The sequence below is a fragment of the Diadema antillarum genome, unplaced genomic scaffold, assembly GCF_040938485.1.
Source record: "Diadema antillarum isolate AM-2024a unplaced genomic scaffold, OU_Dant_1.0 seq00001539_RagTag, whole genome shotgun sequence".
Classification (NCBI taxonomy): Eukaryota; Metazoa; Echinodermata; class Echinoidea; order Diadematoida; family Diadematidae; genus Diadema; species Diadema antillarum.
Genome location: NW_027272270.1, coordinates 130,227 through 149,760, shown reverse-complemented (window position 1 = coordinate 149,760; position 19,534 = coordinate 130,227). Strand labels below are relative to the sequence as shown.

Sequence of the window (19,534 nt, the reverse complement as noted above, 5' to 3'; positions counted from 1 at the left end):
GCTGGTTTCGGAAATTTGTAAGAAAGAAAAATAATTCAACTTTGACGTTGATTGCACCAAATGAACTTCAAATATCTAGGTCTAATTCATATTTCTATACTTAAAGGGACCTAACAGTACTGGCTGAGGTGAGGATTCAGGTTTATATATATGTATATATATATATATATATATATATATATATATATATATATATATATATTGGTGAGATAATGAAAAACCTCAAATGAAATACAAAAGAGCATGTAATTTCAAGAAGGATTCAACGTTTATTTTATGAAAATTGGCCTTGAAATGGCTGAGATATCCAAAAAAAAAAAAAAAAGCAGCGATCCTAATAAAATTGACAGGCCACGACTATTATTAAGATCTCTTTGTTTTTCCTTGTTTGTAGATATCTCAGTCATTTCAAAACCGATTTTCATCAAATAAACGTTTGATTCCCCTTCGAAGTGTATGCTCTTTAACATTTCATAGAGTGGTTTCTAAATATCTCGCAAAACGTTACAAGCTGAATCCTCACCTCAAGCAGTACTGTACAGTCCCTTTATAACATTCGCTGGGATGTTTTTATAGGATAAAATAAGAATTACCGAAAATATTTTTGAATACAAGAAAGTGGTTGCTCTGAACTGAACTGAACCAAGCAAAACCAATTAGTTATTCGCTACATACACAAGTATGTTGCGTGAAGATGATCTTACCTGTGGCCATGCTGGTGTGTAGACAAACATTTCAATCATTACTTTATATTCCCTTATACAAGCACTAATTGAAATGTTTATCTATCACAATAGATTACATTTTCACATAGCTATTTATTATCATTCTCATTATCATCACTATGGTTATCGATAATGAGAATAGTAACTATCAAATTATTGCTATTATCATCACTATCATTCTTTTTTTGTTATCATTATTATCATCATCATAGTTACATTTCTTAATGCGTCAATCAATATATCGCCGCCATTTCCATTTAGAGCCTTTAAGATATAAAGCCAAAGACAATGATTCACTAATCTAAACTTTGATAAACTTCTTGACACAATGTTCTTGCACGATCAAAATTGCAACTATATAGGGACCGAAGGGAAAGGTGCTAGGCCTATTTTCTGCTATATTGAGTTATCTCCTTTTTATCGCCATGAACACATAGATTAACATTTTACTTATCAAATATCACTGACCATGATACACTGTATATACACATATCTGGGAGGGGTGTATCACCATCACTGTATGATTATACACTGATGATTAGATATACATGCGACACAATCAATATTGCCATTGCAACCAATTTCAAAGCACTGCGGAAACTACACCAATTTACGATCAATACTTTCCATAATTATATATTTCACATTAATGCAGCACTGATCGCAGCCACACAGACAACATGCAAATGCACGATGCACTTCGTTCAAACGGGTGTAGTCATCTAAAAACTCATCTTTAACTCGAGTTTGTTGGAATTTTTTTTTTCCGTTTGTTCACGCATGTGATTTTTATTTCATCTCTTTGGAATAGAAATAGAAAATGAACTGCAGCTGCCTACTACAATAAAGGCGTACAAATGGATCGTGTGTTGGAAACAGGAAGTAGATACGCAACGAACACTGCTTCGTAAAACGTGTTGATATTTTTATTGATTACAGTCTGTTCCGGAATACAATGTAATGTCATTGCAGTAACATGTACAAAGCAGCAATCTCAGAACACCTGTCTAACACGAAACTCTTTATGACACATCAAAATATATCATGACACTCACATGACGATATTGATGATTGCCCTCTTTTATCATTTTATTTTTGTCATTTTTTTTATTACGTGAGAGCTTTATTGTCTCAGTGTTGTATTTTCTTCTACTTCCACGATGAAAGCCTTAGACGCCGAAGTGCTAACAGTTGTATTGACACATTATGACCTGAGCTGCTTGGCATAGTTTTTGTTCTCTTATCCAAATCGTTGGACATAGATCAATAGCTGAGTCGTTACAAACTATTAAAAATGTCGTTTTTATAAATCGCTATCCCGACAGAAATTACGCCGGTCGATTGTATTTTGCTTTCTGCCATTGCGTGTAAATATTAATGTGCACTTCCCCTTGAATTCATCAAAACTACCGGTAAACTCCTATACAGCGAGTTAGTAAACAAAAGCTCATCTCGCACACGACATTTGGCTTTCGATCTCATATCTCCTTCTGTTCTACAAGCTTACGCGATAAGGCACGTTTTTATGGTCACATGCTTACTCTGCATGCTTACTCAATACCATTGTTGCTGTACAAATACATATTTCTACTCGTCTCGTGAAACGTTCATGGGCTGTTGGTGGTTATCTGACTAATCGGATAAACTATGCATTGTTTTGAATATGGAAGACATTTAACTTTCGACTAAGTCATTATTCAAGTGATTAATTCCTTAATGAACTAACGTTGACATCTTCCATTCATTCATTTGTTACTTTTTTTTCCCTAATGAAGATAAATGCAAGGCTCGACAGTAACTTTTTTTTTTTTTTTTTTTTTTTTTTTTGGTGGCCCGAACGGGCAACCAAACATTATAACTTTTCTTAAAAAGTGGAGACCCGACATCTATCTTTGGTGGCCCCGGGCCATCTTGTTACTGCTATTGTCGAGCCTTGGCTATCATTGTCTCTTTATGTTTGATCCTTAAAAAGTCATTTTCATCCCTGTCCAACATATTCAAATAAAAAAGGCTAACAGTATCAATGGTTTTGTCCAATCATTCATCTGAACATCACCTCCTCTTATATTGAATTATACAACATATTAGGTCCTACGCCCGTAAACAACATTGTCGTAAGCTAACTTTTCATTTTTCAAATTTGTCTTGACGTACGTCAGTTTGATTTGCCTGGTTTTTATAAAGAATAAATACAAGTATCACATAAATATGGCTTTGATTGCAACAGTACAATGAACATATTAAAAGTACTGAACTGAACACTTGTTTGTCTTCTGGAATATTCCGTCACTGAATCAGGCACTGAAAAAGGGCATTGAGAGCAACTGCCAACTGACTTATTTTTCCTAACGTCCAAGAGGGCTGATGAGGAACAAATAGTAAGACACTACAACATTTGTCAATCTCTAGGGCAACAATAACAATTAACATAATCATTAAAAAAAATCTACGGTAACTATAAGCATGTGGTATTTGTACATTTATATAGTAGGCCTACTTACATTTGTATGGCCTTATCGTCTTCATCATTAGCATCACTATGACTCTTTGGATAGAATCTTAATCATAATAGTATAGGCTCTGTGCATATGTTCATGATATAACTGATCTAAGGTTGTACTCGTAGTACTTGATAAGTAAGCAATGCTCCTCCATGTATAAGTCCCTGAAAATTTGACACCCGGATCAAGGGGACATGGTGCACTGGGTATAGGCAATCTTGTCAATGGATGTTCACGCTGTGGGCGAAATTTGATGAACCTATGGATTTCCAATAGAGCATCAATCCTATGTACCATGTAAGCATGGTCTCAACAGTGAATAGATCATCATAGTATAACATAAGTTGTATTTTGCATGATCAAAGGTTAATTTTTGTAAAATAATGCATCAGTGAGTGTGAGAACTATCTTGAACCTTACAAATTCGACTGATGCATAATGAATGCAAAAATAATTTCAAATTTGCTAGTGTTGAGTGCATCAAACGTGGCCTATGTACGGGGAGAACATATTAAACATTATACATGTATTGATAGGAGAGAGGTAAATATCTTATTACCAACCAGTATATCTGACCTGCACAGCAGATCAATGCAACACATAAACAAAAAGTTACTCATTTTGTAACGTGCACAAATAAAAACAAAATGAAAGGTGTCCAATATCAAACAAAACAACATGGACAATGAACATCATTACAGTGCAGCTGCATGCGACAATACAGTCGCAAGAAGTTCAGCGTATATATCATCATTTACAAGAAAGTCAAATCTTTCCTCCCCTGAGTAATTTTACTCATAAATTTGAATGAAGGACGATATATCATCGGGTTGTCTATCACACATCAGGAATGTTGTCATGTACAATCAATATTTACTCCCGTTTCATCACAACCCATCATCTCAACAGAAAAAGCAAACAAACAAACAAACGTATATCCGTTTTGGGAGTAACCAATTTCTGTCTCAGTTGAGAGAATAGGTCCATGGTGGGCCAATTGCACATATTCTATAATTGTTCAATTTCTGCATGCATTCATTTTGCATTTAACATCTGTTCTTTGATTCACAGAGGTTCGTGTCATATTCATGAAGATTGATAGACAAAAAGAAAGACGAAACGACAAACGACAACACGCAAAAAGCAACAATCATTTCAGTTTAGCTTTGAGGCGAAGATAATACGGCTGCTAGGGGAACAAGTGCACGCTAGAAACAAATCATATCACTTTTTTCTTGGCATGATAGTGGCATGGTAGAGACTCTTTCCCGCCACGCCGTCGGCAAATGTCAAATCCATGCCAGACGATGTGGCCTCCACGTACGCGAAGCCCCCAAGGCTCGTTAGGTCGGCGTAATGGAACTTCAACCAGCTGGCCGGTACGTCCGCCTGGTGGGCGACGGAGGGGTCAACGATGTGCGCTGCGCCGATGACGAAGTATTCAACGCTGGAATTATCTTCTCGGATGTGCTGGAGATTATGATCGTGACCGCAAAAGTAGGCATTGACGTCGTACTTAATGAGCAAGGGACGAAGCAGGTCTACCAGGCACTTGGTCGGGCCGTGCTCGGCGATCGACCACACGGGATAGTGTCCCCCGACGATCACATACGTGTCGTTTCTGGTGCTCTTCAGTTGATCCTCAATCCACAGCAACTGGGCCTCCATCAACTTCTTTTCACTGGCTTGCGATGGTTGCTTGTGGATGTCCGCATCATCGAGATCCATTCCTCCACACAGCATGATAGTGTCAATCAAAATAAAGGCCACCGTGTCAGTTGTGTTGGGTATCTGGAAGCGCTCAGCGAAATAGAAGTCGGGAAACTGCCACCTCTCTGAGACATTGGAGTACTCGATCTGTGCCTGAACACTGCCGTGGTAATCGTGGTTCCCAGCAACAACGTACCAGGGCACCTGTAGGGAATCGGCGGTGAACACGTTCTCGAAAGTCTCGTTGAAGCGGGGATCGTCTACACTCTTTACGCCGTCGTAGTAAAAGTTGTCTCCCAGTGCCAAGACAAACTTAGAGTCGTAATTCGTCGCAATCACACCCATCTGCTTTGCAACATTGTATTCACACTCGGTGTAGTACGGAGCGCCGGGCTGGCCGCCCCAGTCGGCCAGCACTAGGTAGTTGAGAGCATTTTCCTTGCCGTAGTATACGGCGTTCTTACTCGCTGCTGGCAGCGCGTGGGCAAGGGCAAAACAAGCACTCAAAGCTACGACCGACAGCAGAGACACCCGAATGGCCCTCTCGATTCCCATTTTGAGAACTAGAATATTCACAAGATTTATCTTTGGCTACACGAATGGTCGATGGCAGGGGAAACCCGCAAAAACCTAAGCAGACGTTTGGATAGAATGATAACCTTGCTGACTCGATGGGCCGCTGCACGGAGAAATCAAGCGGGAGGTACTGTCTCTAGCCTTTCCTCAGCAACACTGGCTTTTGTAGCTCAGCCGCTAGCAACATGATTCACATTGCGTGCGCTCTTTGGTTATGAGAATGATACAACTGTTCTAGAATTGAATAATATTGTCATGTGACGTATTATATATCATCAGGTGACCAAATTAAATTAGGCTTAATTCAGACGTAGAAGCTTTTTTTTAAACAAAATGTGACAGCTGTTTAATAGGGTACACTCTTATTCCTTTTCGATTATCTTGCTAATAATTCTTATCTTTAAAAATAGTTATTCGTATCTAGACTGACTCGATGATACCATTGACCCAAAGAGACACTTAGAATTTATTAAGGAACAACATTCACGAAAATGAAACATTGTAGAGAACAACTAAGACAGAGTCTATCATCGGCGCGCGTGTTTCCTCCTAGATCCTACCACAGCTTACGCCTGACCCACTACCTTGTGCGGCAGGTCTGCGTGCTGTTATCACGAAGATCCCATACGCTACGGAACGGAGGCGTTTTTGTATGATTTGTATCCACATTAACCTGTTTTCGACCAATAACATGTAATAAGAAGGCTCCTATATATACACCAGTACCAGTTCTAGATCTTAACAAGCAAGTTGATGTGGGGCTCAGCTGTAGAACAACAATGTCACTGAAAGTGAGTAGAATCTGACGTGTGACACGCATCGAATGCGTAAATTAAATTAAGTTTATGTAATATGTGCGGTCTGTGGATATGACTAGACCTCTATTCCAATTCAAAGAAAGGAAAAGTCATCTAACATTAGTAGAGGCCTAATGACAATGTTAGAGCTAAATGACTTTAGTTTAATGTGGGTGTGTGTGTGTTTGTTGTTCATAACTAAGTATAGCAGAGATTTATTTTTACTTGCACAGTGAGCACAATAGCACAAAGCAGAAATGGCATCCACTGTCTGAAGCACCACACCACAAACCCTCATCCAGTTGCTGAACAGGCTTTGATGAGAAGCACCATAGAAGTAGAAGTAGAAGAAGTAGAAACAACTCTTTATCTGTAAAAGGTGGCTTTGTTTTTATTAAGGCACCATGTTTTTATTGAGGCACCTAACCCCGGGACGCTCCGTATACACAGTTACACACTGTGGTAACCCCGGGACGCTCCGTATACACAGTTACACACTGTGCGACCAGCCCCAACACTGCGTGTTGGGGCTGGTCGCAGTTATGAGGCACCATGATTTCTACACCACGACAAGTCAGACAAGAGTAACTTAATTTGTTATAGATAGACAGTGTCAGAATATAGCTTAACAATGTCAGTGTGACTCCAACAAGGAGGATTTTTCCTTGATTACGTTACAGTCTTTTAAATACAGAGCTTTCACTAGACATCTAGTCTAGGTCTATTCTACTACTAGCCTGGATCTGACAATATCTAATTACCATAGATTACCACGGTTATTTTTATGAGCAAGTCTTCGGATCTCCCTGATCCTTAATAGAGGATATTCTTCATATAAAAAAAAAGGATAACCATTTCTTCATAACTACTACCTTTCAGGTAAAAGAAGAATCTTATTGAAATGTTGACTGAAAGATCGGTCTGTATCTGGTCGTCGGGGAAATGTTCCACGGAGACTGTGTCTGGCTTCATGCGGAGGAGAGCGATAACGTCAAAAAAATAAAAGACTCCCCCGGACAGACGGATCTTTCTGTCTAATTGAAATGCTGACTCCAATCCAGAATTGATACTAATGCCTGTTACAATGCCTTTTGTGTAAATATCTGCATGAAAGCCTCTAGCAGTCTTGGGATCTTCCTGATTTTGGAGTGTGGATGTTGGCAGCCCTGTGTTTGATGAATGGAAAAGAAAATTGGCAATTTGATAGGAGCAATTAATGTACAGTCAAACTTGCACCTGTCCACATACAGTGGCCACCTCATAAGGGAGCCAAACAAGTGGCTGATGTAGACAGGTGGCCACTATGTATAGACGAGGTCATTACCATGGCTTTTCTTGTGTGGGGAATTGCGTTGAGTGGTCCACATTAAAGAGAATACTGCAGGTGGTCACTATAAAATAGATGGGTTTGACTATACCATGGTATTTATTTACCTAACAACCAGTGCATTTTACAATGTGATTGTGCTGAAAACAACATATATGTTTAGTTTTAGTGTTTGTATTTTTTTTAATTAATCAATTCACAATGCAAACAATTGTATTCATTAAAACATATTCTTGTAAAAACTCTCATACTTCCGATCAGGGGTCAGCAGAGTTTAATAAAATCTTACAAATCTTACAATGTTTGGTGATCACAGAAGAAACTTCAGACAGCAGCTACCGTCCTGGGAGGAGGGTCCGTGCTCTTTGTGGGCATCGCCGTTGCCAACGGCAATGAGAAATTCTATCGTGATTTTGTGATGCCTTCCTTCAGACTGATAGACGGCGAGACATCTCACATCTTGGCAGTAAAGACAGCAGCCTGGGGGTTGGTGCCACGGAGCAAATACAAAGACCCCCCTCGACTGGTAGGTCACAGACAGGATATACACAGACAGGATATACAATATCAATATACCATAGAATTTAAGAAGAATTTTTTTTTTGTACGGTACAATTAATGAAATTATTTCCTCCTTGCTAATTTCAGTGAAATTTACTGGAGAAATTCACACTCGCCTATGACAGCACAAGCAGTGTTAATGAGAGTAGCATAGTGGCTTTATGTAGGCCCCATCATGTTTGTGAATTCCCCACTCCCCCAATATATGGTGCTATAATGTCTGCAACAGATTGTTTGAAATATCTGGGATGGTTCTTACATATGACTGTAGGATGCAAGGATAAACATTTTTAAGCTGCATGGGGTAATTTTGAGTTCCAGGCAACACCTAAAAACAAAGATGAATAAAAGTTCTGTGTTTTGCAGTGTGGTAACCTCAAGACATTGATTTTGATGTAAAGTTTTGCTCCAGTAACAGTTTTCATGGACATGGGGCAGTTGGAAAGAAAAGTATAGGTTTCCATATCACAGGAATTGCTGAAATGCCAAATAGTTTGGTCAGAAAAGTCTAAGTTTAAAGTTCTCCCAACTATCTTGACCACAACACCTGGTAATGATCTGAATTTAAAACTTATTTTATGGTCTTATACAGTGGTGATTACATAAATGATGCACTGCAGTCCCATACAGACATGTTGTGGTTTGTTTGTTCCTTGGTTGATACCCAGGCAAGTGAGGTGATGGGTCTGCCATTCTCAAACCCAGTCGGCATGGCTGGAGGGTTCGACAAGCATGCGGAAGCCATGGATGGCCTGCTGAAAATGGGATTTGGCTTTGTTGAGGTGGGCAGTGTCACCCCTGAACCCCAGCCAGGAAACCCCAAACCGAGGGTCTTTAGGCTTCCAGAGGACAAGGCAGTTATAAACAGGTGCCCCTAAGCTGAAGTGGTATTGTTGTTGTTGCTGTTTGAGTTTGTTTGTCTGTTTGCTTTTTAAGTAGGAAAAAATATACAAGCAAGAATCATTAGTGGTGATTCATGTAGAGGAGCTGTTGTGGCTGTGTGGATAGAAACACAGACCATCAATTATGAGGCGCCTCATTCAATTGACTTGGCTGCAGCATTTTGTGCCCCTGGGCTTAATCCTCGTTGCTTAGACATAGTACTGGTACACATTGTACTTCAGAAAGGACGGGAAGCTGCTAGTCCTCCTGTCGTTTGCATTAAAGCATTCATTGCTCCGTTTAGGGCTAAGTAAAACGAAAACACAATCCGATTCAATTCAATTTAATTTAGTAATCATCAACATCTTTTTGTATGTGATCATTGACAGTTACAGTAATTTTCATTGCAGCTAGTTTGCCTTTGCCTTCTATCTGCTGCTTATCTTGTTTTATTGTTTGCATATTTCCCCTTTCATTTGCTCTAAACCTACAAGTACTCCATCTAGTTCTCAGTGGTATGTGTCAGATTTCGTGGCCAGCCCAGCTACATATGCGATGCAACCTTATAAAGAGGAACTGGACATTGCTCACTTGTGCATCTGATGGCTGTTTTTACCTTGATCAGCTTTATTTTTGCTGAGTTCAGTAGGACCCATTTTTTTGCCTTATTTGTTGGTGTTAGGGGGGTTCTCTGGAGTTTTTAGGAAGTTTACATATTTTGTTGGAGGTGTGGTTTCAGATTTGCTTTTTAAGAAAAACAATAATTTCTTCTATGTGAATTGTCCTTTACCCGTTGAGGACGAGTCGCGAGTATACTCAAGCAAGTGCCTATGGGAAATGCGTGTTGCAGCAAAATCAGCCCGTCCTGAAAGGGTTAATGTTATATAGTTAAGTTCATGCTTTGGGTGAAAATGTTATTTGAGCGAAAATGTCATTTGAGCTCTTCTTTGCATTGTCAAACAACTGTAGGCCTAGAATCTGTCTGAGTACACAGATTTTATGAAGATGGAAAAAGAAAGCAATTGGGCTTACGGCATGAAAGTGAAGCTACAAGTATTTCATCATAGGGGAAGTATTTTGCCATAAAGGAAGCATGAGCAGCATGAGCTTCCTTGTTTGTTTTTCGGTGTTTGTTTTTTTTTTTTGTTGTTGTTTGGTATTGTCAGCGATGCTGCGAGTGAATTTTATGTGAGTGTAGTTCTTGTCACACACACATTAAAAACATTAGAGATGTTATTGCAGTAATTCCCCAAAACTTGACACTTTTGCTTTCACTTGCGATATATTCCTTTTTACTTGTTCCTTATGGCAACCTGGGCCCTGTTTTATCAAAAGATAAAATCGATTTTAAATTTCCTTACGACACAGGCTGCCATAGACTTACAGTTGAAATCAACTATATAATCAATTTTAAAGGGGAAGGCTAGTAACTGATTAGTGGGAATCAGTGGAAATGCTGGGAGATGATTGTTCCAATCCTTATGGGATTAATTCAAGAGTTCATTGTATATCTGTTGTTGTGTGAAAATGATTTGCTTCAGAATGGTCTCATATTCAAGTAATGTGCAGTTTAATGCTTCCAGGTTAGCGTCCCTGGTCAGTGACGGAGCATTAATCTGCACATTACTTGAATATGAGACCGTTCTGAAGCAAATCATTTTCACACAACAATAGATATACAATGAACTCTTGAATGAATCCCATAAGGATTAGAACAATCATCTCCCAGCATTTCCACTGATTCCCACTGATCAGTTACTAGCCTTCCCCTTTAACTCTTTATAAAACAGGTTCCCGTGGTGTCAACTGATATAGCTGAACCTATTATACCAGGTTCCAAAATGTAGACAAGAGTCCCTGCCTTTGTGGCCTAAATTCGTGTTTATTTGTGTTATACTGCCCATAAAGATAGCTTAGATATATTAGAGATTCTTTTATCATTATCAGTTTCTTTCTGTATGAAAACCGCATGTATCGTAGTATTATTTGCCTTTTTTTTCCAATGAAGTGTGCGCCTATTTTGGTATGACACTTGTTTGAAGATGTACATAGCAATCAAGGCTGAGCTCAGTAGATTTTCGCTTTCTCTGACCCCATTCAGGTGCCTCTTTCGTGTAGAACAAAGGAGTGTGTGAGCCCATCAGTGCCCGATACCTCGCGCCCGATAGATATTTTGCATTGTTTGATGGCACACGTAGTTGACTATGGAAAACAGGATACATGGACCGCTTGACTGCTTTCGCACAGGTGGATTACCAAGCTGTGTGTTCCATGTCAACCTGCAAAAAAAAAAAATCTTTTTGGGGGGCATTGGAGGTTCTCGGAGAATTGCGGGATGAACAGGTTATTGATGTGCAAGACGTATTTTTTGACAGTACCCAAAAGTACGTTGCCATGGTAACGGCATATTATGGGCAAAAATGGGTACAAATCTTGCGTCGCGAACTACTTCCTCAGTTTTCGACCGATTCCCATAAAACTTGGCACAGATGTGTGCCTTGGGTTGTAGATGTGCAAGACGTATTTTTTGACAGTACCCAAAAGTACGTTGCCATGGTAACGGCATATTATGGGCAAAAATGGGTACAAATCTTGCGTCGCGAACTCCTCCCACAGTTTTTGATCAATTTTTATGAAATTAGGTACAGATGTTCATCTGAATATGTTAATGTGCAAGACACATATTTCCGCAGTGGCAAAAAGTGCGTTGCCATGGTAACGGCATGTTATTGGTAAAATATAGGGCAAAATGCTTCATGGCAAAACTGCTTCATCAGTGTTCTTCCAATTCTCATGGAATTCATATTGAATGTTTGTCTTAGGATATAGGTCAGCATGACACATTTCTTGACAGTGACAAAAAGTATGTTGCCATGGTAACAGCTCACATATTATGAGCCAAAATGATGGAAAATTTTGTGTTGCAAACTACTTCCTCAGTTTTTGCCCAATTTCCATGAAACTTGGTACAGACGTGTGCCTTTGGTTGTAGATGTGCAAGACGCATTTTTCGACAGTACCCGAAAGTACGTTGCCATGGTAACGGCATATTAATGGCAGAAGATCAAGGAAAGATCTTGCGGATTTAACTACTTCCTCAGTTTTTTGACCAAAGCTTATCAAATGTTGTTTTGACCAAAGCTTATGAAATGTTGTTTGACGGGGGTATAACCAGTCGCTGTAGCGACATTTCTAGTTAATTCTAAATATTGCATCATAACAAAACATTTAAATGCTACCTCAGTACCTCAGTAGGGGAAATTCACAGATGCCCATCTACAAATAGTGAGAGGAAATATTGGCAGTGATTTGTATTTGCATGAGACGTGTATTATTTGTTGCGATCACTTGTCTTATTATTGGTGTTTTACCTTTAACTTTGAGAATGTGTGTTTCTTTAATTACAGGTATGGTTTTAATAGTGTTGGACACGATGTGGTGCATGAAAGGCTCTTGAGAAGACTAAAACAAGTCTCTGATAAAACCCAAGGTAATTTCCTGATTATTAGCAAAATATAAATAGATTTCAGTCTATCATTATGCAGCACTAATGCTTTTAAATCTTAATTTTGTTTTTGTTTTTGTGTGTCATTTTTGTGTGTATAGATAGAAACATACCAGGTAGAGTTAGTCATTCAGTGTGAGATGGCAAGTTTCTGTGCAGACACTTACCATCAGTAAAATTCATTGTGGACTTTGTTCAGCTGCAAGGTGGAATTATGGAGATAGTTCCTCGTGACCTTTGCAAGTTCCATTGTTAGAGTTTGTTGATAGTGTGAAGCCAGAGAGATTGATAACAATTTCCTGTAACAGGGCATTGTTATGTCACTCGTATCCTTGCATTAGTTTTAATATGTCCCAGGGTAAAGTCATGTGCTCAAGTATAATTGGCCCTGTGGTTAAGGATTGCTAACCTTCGGGGAATTTCTGTAGCGCTCAGTAATGTTGTAATCATGTTGAACTTTCCTTTCTTCTTTCACTTTCTTTCCCTCTTTTTCTCTCTCCTTCTCTCACACAGCTGATCTATGTATCTCTATGTCAGTACTTTTGTTGTAAATGTTTGTACCAGTTCAAGTAAGAGTACACTGATTGATTTCTGATGTAGATGGTTAGGTAGACAAAAGTACAGTCAGTGTGGTAAATTGAAGGAGCTTCAAAACTGTAAGTGGGAAACCCTTTACTATGAAAGGTGTGTCATTTACATATGTGACTGTTTAAAAAAAACAAAACAAAACAAAACAAAGAAATCAGATAGGCATGAAGAATATGACTGAGGACAATTTTCATGTGGATGATTCAAATCGATAGTGTGTCCATTTTGCATTACAGCAGTACTTCAGAAATCCATGTGCATTAATCTTTTGTTATGCATATTTTATATAACAATCCAGAGGGAGAGGGCATTGTTGGAGTTCACCTATATCTACTGTATACGCTATATATTTCGCGGGGGTTTCATTTTCGCGAATTTCGCGAGTCGGGAGCTATTAACAACACGCGAAAATATTACCTTCCAAAATGAATCCCTTGCCTTGATGACACGAATATTTCAGTGCTAGTAGGCCTATGCCATGTCACGGCTTACCGAACAGACCATACTGGCTAACCTTGTTTTCCGTCACGCACGTCCACGTCTACTTACGAATACTGTAGAGAGCCAATCCATTATCGCAAGGGGACCACTCATCAGAAATTTAGCGTGATGGACTTAACCACTTCAAAAATGTTGAATTCTAACTTACTAGTTCGCAGAGTTTGGTCAGTTTTTTTCATGCAGTGTATAACTAGTATCATTCTTATTTGCTAGTAAGTTGAAACTTCACACTTTCTTTGCCACTTCATATTTTCTCTGGTCCCCCAATGGCGAATTTAACCACTCGCAAAAATGTGTGACAGCGGCAATTCGCGAAAATTTATGTACGCGAAAATTATAGCGTATACAGTATGTTTATATGTCAAGTGTCTATGGGAAATGCGTATTGTAGCAAAATCAGCCTGTCCTCAATGGGTTAACATAAATCTCTATCCTGGGGAAAAGGGAGTCCTTAGAGTTAACCATAATGTTCATGTTAACCCGTTGAGGACGATTTGATTTTGCTACAACACGCATTTCACATAGACGCTTGCCCGAGTATACTCGGGACTCATCCTCAATGGGTTAATCTTTCTTCATGCATCTTAAATCCAAATGTATCCAGCTGAAAAGGGCATCGTGGGAGTTAATCTCGGGAAGAACAAGACCTCGCTGGATGCGGTCGAGGACTACGTGAAAGGGGTCAGGAAACTGGGTTGCTTTGGAGACTTCCTGGTCATCAACGTGTCCAGTCCCAACACCCCTGGCCTGAGGTCCATGCAGGGAAGACAGCAGCTAGAGCAACTCGTAAAGCAGGTACGGATGACAGATACAGGGGCGTATCCAGGAATTCTGTAAAGGGAGAGGGCACCTCCATTTTTTTCCTTTTTATTTCTTTTGTTTTAAAAAAATAAAGAGGTCGGTCGGGGACCCAATGCACCCCTGCCTGGATCCGCTACTGAGATAGTCATTCCTCTTAGTACTGTTGGAATTTTTACCTAGTTTTGGACCAGTCTCAGAACTTTATGTTGCGTGGTAGCTGACATAAGTTTTGAAAAAAATACACCTTGTCAATCCGCAAGATCCAGGAGCATCTTGTTGACAAGGATGCATCATTTTTGATGAGGTGAGATTAATCAAATATCCACTTAAATGCTTTGCCATTTTTCTTTATAGAAATTGTGATTGGTCCACAACAAAACTTTAAGTTTACATTCCAATTTTTTTTAAGACGTTTGTCAAAAACATGAACAGTTGGTATCATAAAGTTAAAACCATATGATGGGGTTGAAATCTCATTAATCTCAGCTAAGTCTGTTTGTTTTGATTTTTTTTCAGCTTCAGAGCCCAAGATCTTTGTCTACTTTCCAAATTGTTATCTAGTAATAACTTGATCATGCTTGTGTATCTATTATGTATAATAATGATGTAGCCTACCGTACAGTAAAAGAATCAGAGAAAACTTTGATGGTTCTCAGAATCTGTTTGTACCTATGCTCCAGGAGAAATCTGCATGTCTCTAATAGCAACACTATTGTTGTTCCCAGAAGGCTAAGGTTACACAAACAGAGTGAGCAGCTGGAGTGCATTACACAGTGTCTGATGCTTTGTACTGAAGGTATTGGGCAGTGTAATCTCACAGTGTGACTGGCGTGTTAAGTGTAGATGATTGATTGATTTCAGTTCTCCATCATAAATTGATGAGCAGCATCGTGTGTCAATGTCTTATTGGTTCTGTACAGGTGGTGGCTGCCAGAGACATTCTCCCCTGCTCACCCAAGCCACCTGTCGTGGTGAAGATCTCTCCCGACCTCTCAGAGAAGGATAAGGAGGACATTGCAGCCGTTGTCATGGACAAGAAGGTGATGGGGGTGAAGGGGATTGGGATGGAGGGGAGATTGCCATACCATTTGAGGGTGTGACGGATGATTTTGAGTAATGAGTGACTTGATATCATTCAACAAGAACTGCATCTATTGAGGAGAGCTGGTTATCAGTTGTCCTTTCTTCAACTGCATCTCTGAGACAATTAGCCATCTTGGTGAGCGCAGTGTCAAATGCTGTGTATTTTGAACAGGTCTTTTGCAGCTCTTCAAACTTGGTGAATGTTTTAGGTTTGTCTACATATATATTTTGTTTGACAATTCAAAGCAATTCAGATATTGTAGTTTATATATTTCTACATTTATATAACAGTGTACATGTGGTCATATCTCTCCCTTTAAATATCATATCTCTTTTTTTTTTCTTTCCATGTCAGTCTTCCACCATCTTTTATTTAGTACTGGATCATTTATTAAGCTCATTTTGCCTTAACTCACTAAAATTTTTTTATGAATTTAAGCAAATGGAAATGACTCTATAGAAATTGTATGTATGTATGTATGTATGTATGTATGTATGTATGTATGTATGTACGTACGTATGTATGTATTGTTGTTTTTGATGTTGTTATTGATATTATTATAATTTCTAATTTTACTTTTCTAGAATGGAGTTGGAGGCATCATAGTGACAAACACTACCATCAGCAGACCCGACACACTCCAAGGAGTGCACAAGGGTGAGACAGGGGGGCTGAGTGGCGCCCCTCTTAGGGAGCTATCCACGGCAACAGTCGGAGACATGTACAAACTGACAAAAGGTGAGGCAGCCTGTTCAGGACAATAGCACAGTGTTAAAGTTTTGAAGACACACAAATATCTTCGTTAACATTATAGCTTAGATGCAGTGATTTGCAATATCCATCAGATGAGATCAGTCCAAAATATGCCTTTTGTATTTTATTGTACTATCATGACTGATGTGTGTGTCTGCTCACACACATACACTATCACTGATAATCAGTTATATTTGAATTTCACTAAACAGGGCAATCACATGAAAATGAAAACTTTCAAAAATATATATATTTATTTCTAGTTGCCCGTATTGGTGTTGAGGACATGCAGCATTGTGCCTTGACAAAGTATTTGATGAGCCTTCTGCTTTTTACATTTCGAGAGTATTTTTGAATCAGTTAGTTGATGGTAGAGGTAGTACAGCCTTACTTAGAGCTGTCATTGTTGTGTTTTCTTTCTTTTCTTTTAACTAGTTGCATCTATAGTCAACTGATTAAAACAAATCTGATAGACAAGGACACCAGATAAAATGTATATAGACTGTTTTGTGTTTTATGACATTGCTTTCAATTTCTCTCCACCAATGTGGTTTACACTCTCATTTACATCATTGAAGGTCAATTGCCGATTATCGGAGTGGGTGGAATAAGCAATGGGCAACATGCCTATGAGAAGATCAGAGCAGGTGCCTCTCTAGTTCAGCTGTACACTGCATTTGCATATGAGGGTCCTCCTCTTCCTGGCAAAATCAAAAGAGAACTAGAAGAATTACTGAAGTAAGTGATGACCATTTCTTGTATGATTTGTTGTTGTTGTTGTTGTTGCTATTTTTCTCTTTTTGGAGGTCCCGTTTCATATTGGTATCAGAGTCTGGTTCTTACAGCTGTTGCCAGTTGCAACCTCCAATAGTTGCAGTTTTGCTGGTCAGAGCAAAGCAACAGCCCTACAGGCATTAACGCTTGAGTTGTTGCTATAGAAGCTGCATTAATTGTGGCTTATAATCATTGGCAATGTTTTATGGACACAGTACTATGGTGTATTTATGAAAGTACACAAAAGAAATACTGCATTTCATGATCTTATGATGCTTCCTTTTGTTGAGATATGTAATTAGTATCATTCTTCCATGTATGAATCAACACATTAGCTTCCAAAATTTTGCCAAAACGTGGATGTAGCCTTTTTAATCATAACCTTGCCATGCAGACAAGGTCTTGCTTACTTACTTACTGACTAATAGAATGCCAAGTCTATGACTGCCAAGTGAGGTACATAATATGCAGGGCTTGACATAAGCCATGGTCCAATGGCCTGGGGCCACCAAAAATTGATGTTTTGCTGCCAAATTTCTGAAAAGGTTATCTTTTGGTGGCCCAATCAGGCAGCTAAAATTGAAAATGACATTTTATATTTCCTTTTATTTCAGGCCACTATATTTTTTTTCTGGCCCCCAAAATGTGAAATTCAAAGGTTTTAGTGGCCTGAAATGGCCACCAGAGAGAAATGTCAGTGTGGAGCCCTGATAGATGTGATGTGCATGCTAGCAGATGACTTGAATTGCAAGGGGTGATTGTGTTGTTTCACATCCCCTAATGTACTGTACATTGAATTACTTCCTTAATGATCTTGCAGGAGGGACGGCTTCAATTCGGTGGCCGAGGCAGTGGGGGCAGACCACAGGTAGCAGACAGTCGGCGGGAGAGAGAGAGAGAGAGACCAGTCTCCAGAGTGTCCGATGATACCAGTACGTCACGAACCACGGTTACTACGCACCAGGCGTGTGATGTACCAGTAGTTGGTGGTGTGTTTGTGCTTCAGGATGTGCCTACTTTAAGTGTTTGCCTATTTCGTCTCCAGTGCTTCGGAATCAAATGTCGGTATTCAGGGTTTGCCATCATTAACAATGACATCATTAGGTTTTTTGTAGTCTTTTATACTCCTGCATCCATTACCAGGTCAACATCTGTGATGATTTAAAACAAACCAAGCAACAGGCACGCAAAGCAAATAAAACTAACGAGTACTGAATAACAGTTTTATGGGATTAACAGGTACTATGTGAAACCCAGTGTCACATCAGCAGAGTGCTATAAAGTTTTTGAGAAGTTGAAGTGGAAGAAATGCTGTTTGAGTTTATATATTCAAGTGTGCAGTTTCTGGCTTATTCATTGTTTGCTCCTACAAATAAATGTACACAGCAAAATTAACAGGAGAATGTTGGGGAGTGTGGTTGTAGTCACAAAACTTGAATGTTTTTGAATGCGCAAAAAGGTTCCTGGTGTGAGGGAAATCTGTATTCAGTATTAAATGGGATCAGGTATTTCCTTTGATAAGCTTTTCTTTTTTCAGCTTAAGCATATTCTCCCTGTTGTGTTGCATCAAAGGATGAATGAAATTCTGCAAGCCCTCAAGGGGGTATCACACCGGGCTTGAGACTAGTTCGCAACTCTAGATTTTGCTAGTTGCAGAGACGTCTCCGCGACGTCTCCGAGACGTCTTCTGAAAATTACAGAGTCTCCGATTAGTCGCCTGTTAGTCGCAAAAAATTTGAACATGTTCGATTTTTCGCGAAGTCTCCGCGACGTCTCCGAGATGTCTCCATCAGTCGCGGAGACGTCGCGGAGACTAATCATATCCGCGACTGCTGAGACGTCTCCGCGATGTCTCAGAGACGTCTCAGAGACGTAGCCGAGACCTGCTGGAGACCAGAAAAACTGGTGAGAGGTCGCGGAGACGTCGCGGAGACGTCGTGGAGACTCTATTTGACGCTGTTTGACCTACTTAAAAACCATGTGACCTATCTGCGTGCTGACATCCTGCCTAGATCAAGTCAGGTGATCCTGCAATGACTCCCTCATATTTGACATTTTTTGGCACCTGCCATAACTCGTCTCAGAGACGTCTCCTTGGTGAGACCGCAAGACATTATTATGTTGGAGACGTCTCCGCGACTGCTGTGACTGATAAGTTGGAGATGTCGCGGAGACGTCTCCGTTGGTGAGATACTAGCTATACATTATAGATGGGTGTAAACAGACAAAGTAATAGGAATTTGAGTGTGATCCAAATACCATGATTTTCTTTTGCGCCCATTCAGATGGAGAGAAATATGTTGCTTATTGTTGATTGCGATATTTTGTCAACCAAACCAGGCATGCCTGAAATCTACCCAAATGAGGACCCTTGCCCTTGTATTTGTGTGCGTGGTTTGAATTCAGACACTCACCCCAGTGCAAACTGTTGTGCTATTTCTCAAAAAAT

At 39.5% G+C, this 19,534-nt stretch overlaps 2 protein-coding genes across 2 annotated transcripts; one reads left to right on the top strand and one right to left on the bottom strand.

The window, feature by feature from the left end:
- Window positions 1-1,823: 1,823 nt before the first annotated feature.
- Window positions 1,824-5,698, bottom strand: LOC139710525 (tartrate-resistant acid phosphatase type 5-like). Its single transcript, XM_071622460.1, has one exon. It carries the CDS (start codon window positions 5,489-5,491, stop codon window positions 4,451-4,453), a length of 1,041 nt encoding a protein of 346 aa, XP_071478561.1. The 5' UTR covers window positions 5,492-5,698; the 3' UTR covers window positions 1,824-4,450.
- A 447-nt stretch (window positions 5,699-6,145) lies between these two features.
- On the top strand, window positions 6,146-17,989 carry LOC139710528 (dihydroorotate dehydrogenase (quinone), mitochondrial-like). The gene is made up of 9 exons (XM_071622462.1): window positions 6,146-6,303; window positions 7,953-8,162; window positions 8,866-9,065; window positions 12,487-12,569; window positions 14,278-14,468; window positions 15,395-15,514; window positions 16,143-16,296; window positions 16,890-17,049; window positions 17,906-17,989. Exons 1-9 carry the CDS (start codon window positions 6,292-6,294, stop codon window positions 17,955-17,957), a joined length of 1,182 nt encoding a protein of 393 aa, XP_071478563.1. The 5' UTR covers window positions 6,146-6,291; the 3' UTR covers window positions 17,958-17,989.
- The last annotated feature ends 1,545 nt before the right edge of the window (window positions 17,990-19,534 follow it).

Excerpts from the sequence above, each read along its gene's own strand:
- LOC139710525 (XM_071622460.1), bottom strand. The coding sequence starts at position 5,491 with ATGGGAATCGAGAGGGCCATTCGGGTGTCTCTGCTGTCGGTCGTAGCT.
- LOC139710528 (XM_071622462.1), top strand. Across the intron at positions 8,163-8,865 it reads ACAAAGACCCCCCTCGACTG|GCAAGTGAGGTGATGGGTCT; the intron begins GTAGGTCACAGA and ends GTTGATACCCAG. Across the intron at positions 17,050-17,905 it reads GAACTAGAAGAATTACTGAA|GAGGGACGGCTTCAATTCGG; the intron begins GTAAGTGATGAC and ends ATGATCTTGCAG.